This window comes from Ostrinia nubilalis, chromosome 2, assembly GCF_963855985.1.
Source record: "Ostrinia nubilalis chromosome 2, ilOstNubi1.1, whole genome shotgun sequence".
NCBI lineage: Eukaryota > Metazoa > Arthropoda > Insecta > Lepidoptera > Crambidae > Ostrinia > Ostrinia nubilalis.
Window position 1 is genome coordinate 15,405,089 of NC_087089.1, and position 9,987 is coordinate 15,415,075.

General features: G+C 41.4%; 2 protein-coding genes across 2 annotated transcripts; one reads left to right on the forward strand and one right to left on the reverse strand.

Moving 5' to 3' along the window:
* Nucleotides 1-329: 329 nt before the first annotated feature.
* On the reverse strand, nucleotides 330-7,634 carry LOC135079001 (zinc finger protein pita-like). Its single transcript, XM_063973621.1, has 7 exons — nucleotides 7,582-7,634; nucleotides 7,304-7,462; nucleotides 3,484-3,616; nucleotides 2,275-3,376; nucleotides 1,656-1,857; nucleotides 915-1,034; nucleotides 330-464 (listed from the first exon to the last, which is right to left on the reverse strand). The coding sequence occupies exons 2-7, from the start codon at nucleotides 7,421-7,423 to the stop codon at nucleotides 330-332; spliced, it is 1,812 nt and encodes a 603-aa protein (XP_063829691.1). The 5' UTR covers nucleotides 7,424-7,462; nucleotides 7,582-7,634.
* Nucleotides 7,635-7,851: 217 nt separating this feature from the next.
* Nucleotides 7,852-9,224, forward strand: LOC135086961 (E3 ISG15--protein ligase HERC5-like). Its single transcript, XM_063981804.1, has 2 exons — nucleotides 7,852-8,547; nucleotides 8,637-9,224. The coding sequence occupies exons 1-2, from the start codon at nucleotides 7,937-7,939 to the stop codon at nucleotides 9,142-9,144; spliced, it is 1,119 nt and encodes a 372-aa protein (XP_063837874.1). The 5' UTR covers nucleotides 7,852-7,936; the 3' UTR covers nucleotides 9,145-9,224.
* The last annotated feature ends 763 nt before the right edge of the window (nucleotides 9,225-9,987 follow it).

Below are 9,987 nucleotides of genomic sequence, written 5' to 3' on the forward strand. Positions count from 1 at the left end.
CGATTCTTGATCCTAGCGACAGCAGCGCTGCCGTATCGCGGCACTTAGGCACTTTGGCAATGAATGACCCTTTTTTTTACGGGGAAAAATGCGTTAAATCGCATACCTACCCTGCGGGGACAGGGTAGGTTGTGGGGCTCACCAAGTCAGAAGGACGAGGCATACCCACTAAAAGACCCCGGTGCTCCGTCACTCGCCATAAGTGGAAGGAAACAGAGGGTTTCGGGACAAAGTCTTCTCTACCACAGCCCCTCCCGGAATGAATACTAACCTAATCTAACCTAACCCGAAGCATTGCTGGGGCTTAATCTGTTAAATTTTGTGTCAAACTATCCTAAAATTACCTGTTCAGGCATCTTATCAGGCGGCTCGACCTTCACCTGCAGCTCCATATTCGCGTGGCAGCGCTCGTGGTGCGTGACCAGCGCCTTCTTGTACGTGAACCGCTTGTCGCAGATACCACACTTTAAGGGCCCGTTGGACACGTATTTTGTTGCAAAATAGGCCATATTGCAAGGACATAAGATGCCACAGTATTGTGTGGTGTGGTTTCGTTTGTACAACACTATGATTCATGATCCTAGCGAGAGCCGCGCTGCCGTATCGCGGCACTTAGCAGCTTTAGTTGCTGCACTTTGGCAATGAATGACCCTTTTTTTTACGGGGAAAAAATGTGTTAAGTCGCATACCTACCCTGCGTGTGGGGCTCACCAAGTGAGAAGGACGAGGCATACCCACTAAAAAGACCCCGGTGCTCCGTCACTCGCCATAAGTGGAAGGAGACAGAGGGTTTCGGGACAAAGCCTTCTCTACCACAGCCCCTTCCGGAATGAATCCTAACCTAATCTAACCTAACCCGAAGCATTGCTGGTGTTTAATCTGTTAAATTTTGTCTCAAACTATCTTAAAATTACCTGCTCAGGCATCTTATCAGGCGGCTCGACCTTCACCTGCAGCTCCATATTCGCGTGGCACCGCTCGTGGTGCGTGACCAGCGCCTTCTTGTACACGAACCGCTTGTCGCAGATACCACACTTTAAGGGCCCGTTGCACACGTATTTTGTTGCAAAATAGGCCATATTACAAGGACGTAAGATGCCACAGTGTTTAGTATAAAGGTCTCGTCTGTACTATACTACGATTCTTGATCCTAGCGACAGCCGCGCTGCCGTAGCGCGGCACTGTAGCCGCACTTTAGCGGGACCGTTGGACACGTATTTTGTTGCAAAATAGGCCATATTGCAAGGACATAAGATGCCACAGTATTTAGCATGATGTCTCGTTTGTACTACACTACGATTCTTGATCCTAGCGAGAACAGCGCTGCCGTAGCGCGGCACTTAGCAGCTTTAGTTGCTGCACTTTGGCAATGAATGACCATTTTTTTTACGGGGAAAAAATGCGTTAAATCGCATACCTACCCTGCGGGGACAGGGTAGGTTGTGGGGCTCACCAAGTCAGAAGGACGAGGCATACCCACTAAAAGACCCCGGTGCTCCGTCACTCGCCATAAGTGGAAGGAAACAGAGGGTTTCGGGACAAAGCCTTCTCTACCTCAGCTCCTTCCGGAATGAATCCTAACCTAATCTAACCTAACCCGAAACATTGCTGGGGCTTAATCTGTTAAATTTTGTCTCAAACTATCCCAAAATTACCTGCTCAGGCATCTTATCAGGCGGCTCGACCTTCACCTGCAGCTCCATATTCGCGTGGCAGCGCTCGTGGTGCGTGACCAGCGCCTTCTTGTACGTGAACCGCTTGTCGCAGATACCACACTTTAAAGGTCCGTTGGAAACGTATTTTGAGCTGGTATAGTCCGCCGACGCGATCGATGCAGAATCGTCTAAGGTGCTGGCCCTGGAAATGTAAGGTTGAAATACTATTTTATTGATTCGTGAGTACCTAGCATTCATCATTTCAGCCAAAAAACTCCCTATGTTGGACAAAGGTTTCCAAAACGACTCAAAGGTAGTATACATAGTAATAATAAGATCCAAAGCAACCGGTAATTGCGTGCTGTAAGTACTGTAAAACGATTTGCGTTTTTTTTTTCAGTATATTATGTCACATGTTAATTTACTTATCAGTTAATTTAGTTCTCACCATTCTGTGATCTTTTGCCCATAAAGGGTGCCAAGAGTGAACGGACAGATGCTTCTAACTTAATTTATAAATTGTAATTTGTAAACTTGTGGAAATAAAAGCTTTTTATTTTATTTTTATTATAGTAAGAGTTGTCAGTAAGATAAAGTAAGTAAAGTTCATAAAATGTACCTGGACTCGTCGTCGGCGGCGGCCTCGGGCTCGTCAATGTGCGACATATGCGCGGCCAGGTGCGTGATGAGTTGCTCCTGCGACGCCAGCCGCTTGCTGCACACGCGGCAGTCGAACGCCTCCGCCCGAGGCTCCTCCTTCCCAGACAGCCCGCGCTCGAAATGAAGGTTCTTCACGTGAACGAAGAACGCGCTGCGCTTCCCCGACAACCGCTTACACACCGGACACGAGAACGCGTCCAACTCCCGCCGCTTGTTACAGCTGTTGTGGTGCGCCGTATACACGTAGTAGTCGTCGAACTGCTTCCGACAGAATATGCACGGCACCGACACTTTTTTATCTTTCACCGGCGACGGATCCGGTTTCGGCGCCGCCGCGTGAACCACTCGCAAATGCTTGTTCAGATTATCGATCGATTTGAACTTGGACGTGCATATCTCGCACTCGATCTTTTTCGGGTGAACCGGTGCGTCGATCGGCTCGAGAGACACGAGCAACTCCTTCTGCGGGGACACCTCGGTGATCACGCCGCACAGGTCGTGGTGCCGCTTCAGCATTATCTTCAGCTTGAACGTCTTCCCGCATTTGTCGCACGACAGCTTGTCGTCGTCGTCGGTCGCGTCCTCGGAAGGGGCGGGTTTCGGGATGTTGACCACCTCGTTCTGGCCGAGGCTGTCCTTTTTGTGCGTCCGGCCGTGGAGGGCTAAACTTTTGGCGCTCGCGAATGACTTTTCGCACTTTTTGCACTTGAAGGAGTTTTTGAGGAGCGGCTCGTCGGAGTCGGTGCCGGCGGAGAACTGGGAGTTCGACATGTGATCCTCGTAGTCGGAGTCGTCCTCGTAGGAGTTTTGGACGCGGCGTTTCTTTTGGGAATCGCGGAGTTCGGAGACGCGTTTTGTGGCGGGCGCGTAGTCGTGGGAACGACTACTGACGGAGGTGTTGTCGGCGCTCTCGCGGCTGCGCTTGCGCGAGCGACTGGCCGGCGTGACGGCGCTCTCGTTGGAGGAAGACGGCTTGGTCTGGTTCGAGATGTCAGTTTGGGACGAGAACGCGGAATCGCTGCTTTGTCTGTTTTGTGGCGGTGGGGGCGTGATGCTGAACCCTGAAATGGTGCAGTAGAATAATGTGCAGCAGCAATAAAAGTTGGTCTATAAAGTAAACTAACTGCTCGTCGTGAATGCGCTTTAAGATCACGTGTGTTATACTCACCCGGCGGCGGCACATAATTCCTGCGCAGCTCCTGGTCAGAGCGCTCGCACTGCTGCTTGAAGATGTATGCGCTGCTGAGCTTCTGTATGCACTCTGAACAAATCTTGTCGGGAAGCCCGTCGCCATCGTAGATCTAATGATAGAGGATACACATTAAGACATGGTTCAGACAGCGAAAATCGCGAGGTTACTGGGCAGTTCTCGTGCTGTAGCCGCACGGTTACCGCCTCAGTGCCTCACCAATACCACCCAAAACCGCACGGTTATCGCGCATGTCTGATCCGGGCCTAATAGTTGAAAACCCAAGGGGCGATGTACGCGTCATGTTTAGTGCACGGCACTGGTTGGAAATTTGTGGAAGCAAAGGTCTCAAAAATTACACTAATGGGTTTCTCTATAAATAGTTGAAGTTACGTAGCATTTAATTGTGGTTAGTAGCCAAGCATGCAAAGGACAGTGCCAATCCATGTACGGAAGTTGGACCAAGTGCTGCCCAGAATGAAACCATAGTGCATTTTGTTCCTTAGGCCAATACTAATTTATAAACCGGAGCGCACTGAAATCTATCCCTGGAGTTAAGAGAAAAAAAGTGTTTTGTTTTGAATTATTTACATACAAAATATCATCGATGTATACGTACTATGCATAAGATTTCGCGATTTTGCCATTAAATAACACTCGCTATGTTAAACCTAACCATACTGCATCCGTACAACTTACTTTAGTACGACTTCTTTATTCTTTATAAGCGATCAAGCGCTGTTGCAGTAGTTTGGTTAGTTGACAGAAATTAATTATTTCCAAAATGGAGCAAGAAGTTTTAGCTTACAATAACTATAATAATATAATCGATTGTAATACACCAATAAATTGATTTTTTGCAAGGATAGAGAACTAAATCATCTAACTTCATTTTCGAAAAAATGAATTTTTGTCAACTTACCAAAAAATCAAAAATCAAAATCAAAAATATTTATTCAGTTTAGACCACAAGTGGCACTTATGAACGTCAATAGAAAATAATAAAAAAAGAAAAGGTAGCCCTTATGGGGCACTTTACATGTCTCCTTATCTTTTGGGCCCTACCAGCGCTTCGAGACAAACATATGGCAAGTGCTGAGAAGAAACGCCGGAACAAACTCAGTCACCACTTATTGCCAGGAATTATCTAACAGTAAGAATAGTCAAATTTAAGTACATCAAATATGTGCAGACTGAACTGACCACGCATCCTTGTCATCAATATAGTCTCGAACCTTGTAGTACCCTTTGGACATAAGGGTATTTTTTATATGTATCTTAAGAGCGTTTACGCGAAGCGCGGCGTTTCAAGGGGCATCATTGGAAATGATTCGCGCGCGGCGTTTTTTAATAGTTTTCAAATGTTTATAGCAAAACAATAACAATGAATTAAATATCGTTTCAAAGTAAATATTTTAAAGAAGATGTTGTTTTATTCAATTTGTGATTTCTTATTGTAAAATGCTTAAATCTAAAAATTTTCTCAGATAACTATTTGCCCAAGGATCTATGCTATAGGATATAAATGTTTGTTAAATCGTTTTCACAGTATTTTTATAAAAATTTCAGCTTGTAAACTGACGCTAAAGTGGAAATTTACAAAACCTGTGTGGACTTATCTTGATAGAATTCTTAAATACTAAACTAATCGCAATATTTTCTCAATTAACTATTTAGACGACGAAATTGCCTAACTATTTATGCCTATAACATATTTGTAGTATTACTGGTTAATGATTGTAACGAGTTGAAAAAGTACTGTTTTTGCGCCAAACGGCGTAAACGCTCTTAAATTTGTTTATTGGCAATTAAAACAGCGCTAGATCGCTCATAAAGAATGTCGAAGTCCTACTAAAGTAAGTTGTACGGATGCAGTATGGTTAGGTTCAACATAGCGAGTGTTATTTAATGGCAAAATCGCGAAATCTTATGCGTAGTACGTATACATCGATGATACTTTGTATACAGGGTGTTAGGTAAATGGGTATATGAGCCGACACTAGCCCTTGTTAACATGGACATTAAATGGTATGGTGAAGTCAGAAATTTAATATCACCATTTTATTTTTTTAAATTTTCATACAAAATAAATTTTATAAAATTTGATTTGTATGAAAATTTAAATAATTGAAATGAAGATATCAATTTTCTGACTTCACCATACCATTTATATGCCCATGTTAACATGGGCTAGTGTCGGCTCATATACCCATTTACCTAACACCCTGTATAAATAATTCAAAACAAAACTTTTTTTCTCTGAACTCCAGGGATAGATTTCCGTGCGCTTCGGTTTACACATTAGTATAGGCCTGAGGAACAAAATGCACTATAGGTTGATTCTGGGAAACACTTGGTCCAGACCCTGGCACTATCCTTTGTAGTGGTACAGCTAGCAAATAGTATCTAATGTGAGGACACCATTGTTGATCAAGTAAATCGAAACATTTTATAAATAACGTTAACTTTATGAAAAAATAAACTATGTTTTTTATAACTATGTTTTACTTATATTTTTTTCTAGCTTACATTTTTTTTTACTTCGAAATCAAATCTAACTTCACATTACTGATCATGTAAATATTTTCTGTTCTTGTATCAACCTAATCACTTATTTACTGCTCCCGACAGAAATATGGGCCAGTGCTGAGAAGAAGCAGCGCAAGAAACTTCCTCTTTTGAAAGATTTTACAAGATTATCTACAATTTTACAAGATAAAATTTTACAAAAACATCTTGTAACCTCAAATAATATTGTGCTGTGTACTATTTCTAAATAAAATAAAATAAAATTGCCATATTACATATAGGTGTGAACTAGGCAGTTTTAATTCCATAGATTTTTCTCTAATAAATAATCATTGTTTGAAGTTAGGGATGGCAAGATTGTTATTATTTGTTGTGTAAAATTTATGTGAATCACTTTTCTGCAAACATAATAATTTTGTGGACAGATAAGAGATTAAGCTCTCAAAAATATATTGAGAAGCTACTATAAAAACTAGGTTTTCCAGAAAATATATCAATTAGCCTTCTTGAACACAGTAAGTTTAACAATTTCTAAAACTAGAAAAGTAGAACAGCTACAAATAAATGCACTGGAAGACTTTTGCTATGAATGTTGTTTATGTCTGACTATACTCATATTAAAAGTACCACAGCCTATTCTTGTGTTCAATAGACTTTCCATCGTCGCTACCCAGTGTTGCCAGAAGGTTACTTTTGTAACCTTTTAGGTTACTTTTGAACTGCTGTGGTTACTTTTAGGTGACACTAATGAAAAGGTTACTTTTAGGTGATTTTTCAGAAATTGTAGAATTAATTTTACAGGTTATTCAGTAAAAAATATTAATAGTGACAATTTAAAAATTGTGTCATAAAGTGCATTTAAACTTGAATTTGATTTATTATTTGTTAAAAAAAATGAGTTTTAGCGAATGTTTATCGATAATAAAACGCAAATCCATGAAACGTTTTTATACGACTGGTCGGTCACTTTTCGAATTTAGATGATCAATTCATTTTCCATCCATGAACAACCTTACACAATCATCGCTCCGCACCCCCCCCTCCCCTCCCCCCCCCCCCCCCCCCCCCGTATAAAGGTTACTTTTTATTCAAAAAGGTTACTTTTTTTATAATTCTGGTAATTTCTGACTAGACCCGACTGGCAACACTGTCGCTACCAAGCGTTCAAATTACCTTTTAGAATGACATTACTGTGCAAGTGTCGTTTTCCTACGAATCAGCTGAAATATGGAAGATAGGATGGAAATGGCCTCATAAACATTGTACTTACTTTCACCCGGGCGCATTCCATGACCATCTCTGCCAGTTGGATGGCATTGTCCACGGTGAAGATGGAGTAAAAGTCGCCAAGCTTCAGACAAAGTCTGCATTTCCCCAGCTTGAGGGCCATATTGATTTCTTAAAAACTTTACGGAACTTATCATCACATCTGCAAAAAAAAGGTCCTATTTATACAAATTATGTACCTCAAAGGAAAGAGAATCGAGTGATGTTATCGAAAAATACTAAAAGGGGATATTTTGAGTAGAAAATAACTTAAAAACTTACCTTTCTTACCGGCGTACTCCATTCATTACCACGAAAAATGTCTACTGGCGTTTTGTTTCAACAAAGCTTGATTGATAGTATAATTAGTAATATTTAATTTGTTTTCGTAAATCTCAGTGACAGTTTTATTTGAGAAATACAACAATCGTTTTATCTAATGAGCAAAATATTTTACCAAAACTTTTATAGATTTCATTGTAGAACTAAACGGTTAATCAACTAAAATAAATCAAAGTGCCAAGTTACTTTACTCTATGGTGCCCTGCCAAGCACAGATAAAAGAAAAAGTAAAAAAACACAAAACAGCTGTAATCACCGTAAATAAACCATTAATTTGTTTGTTTAATTCCTGAAAATGTATACAGTTACAGGTTCTAATTTATTCGGACAATGGCTTGAAGAAGACCGTATAATCCCAGAATTCCGACTACTCAAAGGTAACAACATAAGTGAATCCAACTCAAACGCTAAATTATGCGAAATAAATTGGTCATATAACATCTATAGAAATGGTAGTGCGTTTTATTTGACCGGTGACTGGAACGGCCAACAAAATCAATTAGTACGAAGGGTGGAATTGCCCGAAGATTGCAATACTACGGATGCTGAATCCAATCTGGCACTGGTTGGCAACGACTACAGTCTCATACTGGTGGATAAACGGACTAACACTTTGTGGTTTATTGATTTAGAAGATAACAGCATCAAGAAAGTGAATTTAAATGTAGAGGCTCCATTAGAAAACAGTTCGAAGAGGGCACGTCGGGAAAGTCAAATACTTCAGGTAGTAACGACGAATATTTCTGTTTTGATTCTTACCACTGATGGAAGAGTGTACAGCGGCGTTATGCCGAGCCTCCTGGATACAAGTCACTGTATGGGAAAAGTTGTGGATGTCCAGTGTGGCTATGAACATTATATGCTGCTTACAGATGCAGGCAGAGTTTACACTTGGGGAAATGGAAGGTAGTTGTGAATGAACAATGTCTTAACTGTTCATATTCTGGTTAACTAATCATCTTAATATGTGACTAATTTTCCTTAATTTTTTTTAGGAGACTGCAACTGGGCCATGGTGATTTAGACAACCTGGATGTACCCACTGAAGTTGAAGCTTTAGCGGGCATTGAGATAACAAAAATTAGAGCTGGTGGCTGGCATTGCTTTGCATTGAGTGAGTTTGGAGACTTATACACCTGGGGCTGGAATGACACTGGCCAGTTGGGGGTCAAACATGCTAATTCTAAAGGAGTTATGAACAAAGAAGGCTTAAAAAGCTATCCTCTCCCAACATTAGTTGATGTACTGGATGAGAATGATGAAGAAATCCACTTGGATATCAAAGACGTGGGCTGTGGGTCCAGACACTCAGTAGTGATGCTAGAGGACAACTCGCTCTGGACTTCTGGGCACAACAATTATGGACAACTGGGATTTTCGCCAGATGATCATCAGAAATTGCACCATCTCACAAAAGCATTCCAATGTGAAAATGACACAGAGATTCAATGTGGCCCTTGGTCAACTGTGTTAGTCAATACAAGTCGTGCAATGTGGCAATGAAGTAGATTTTCATGCTATGTAAAACCTACCTACCTATTTAGTTATAAGTACAATGTAGCTATTAGACATATAAATAAATGCTTTTATTGCTTTAAGGTGGTTCTATTCCCAAGCAGAACTTAATTTCCCCCTGTATTCTGTAGAAGTGGCTTCTACAAATAAGAGTATTGTATTGACCAAGACGGCAAGAAATTGCGTGCGGGTGATAAAAGTAAAACGTAGTGGAAGAAGGACCTAAGTTAATCCAAGGAATTTGCAATGTGATCATGGTCAATGGCCAAGTTATTTCAAAAAACGGATATTGGCTGTTTGGATAGTCTTCAAAGCCATACAGCTTATAAAAAAAAAGTTAATGACATTGACAGTTCCAGTTTGTCAATGTCATTGTCAGATGTTTACTTTTGGTTGATGGTGGTCAAACTCGAAAGTATTGATTTTCTTCTGTGTTGCACTTGCAGTTTTATTTGGATGCTGTAAACTGCGTGACAAAATATACAGAACGGCGATCGCATCATTGTTCGCTCCTGCCGAATGGATCAGCTCAATTGATTACCCCTGGAAGACTGTTCAGTAAGTACTTCACGGCTTTTGCCGTATTTATTGGCGGCTAGTTGAACAACAACATGGCAACAGACGCGCAAGCAGCAAGAGAGCTTCTGAAGCAAGCAAGGAAGCTCTCTTCGACTGGAGGTTACAGCAAAGCATTCGATCAGTACATGCTGGCTTTCGAAAAAGATCCGCGGGTGAAAGAGAGTTGCACTGCAGAGTTCCGCGTAGTGCTAATCCGGCTTAATGAGATCCTCATGAGCGCCGGCAAAATTGAGGATATATTCGCCAACTTTG

What these genes read in the sequence shown, in the direction of transcription:
- LOC135079001 (XM_063973621.1), bottom strand. Translation starts at nt 7,423, where the DNA reads ATGGCCCTCAAGCTGGGGAAATGCAGACTTTGTCTGAAGCTTGGCGAC. An exon ending in GCCGCCGACGACGAGTCCAG is followed by an intron (nt 1,858 to 2,274) that starts GTACATTTTATG and finishes TTACATTTCCAG; the next exon opens with GGCCAGCACCTTAGACGATT. An exon ending in CTGATAAGATGCCTGAGCAG is followed by an intron (nt 1,035 to 1,655) that starts GTAATTTTGGGA and finishes GGGCCCTTAAAG; the next exon opens with TGTGGTATCTGCGACAAGCG.
- LOC135086961 (XM_063981804.1), top strand. Translation starts at nt 7,937, where the DNA reads ATGTATACAGTTACAGGTTCTAATTTATTCGGACAATGGCTTGAAGAA. An exon ending in TACACTTGGGGAAATGGAAG is followed by an intron (nt 8,548 to 8,636) that starts GTAGTTGTGAAT and finishes AATTTTTTTTAG; the next exon opens with GAGACTGCAACTGGGCCATG.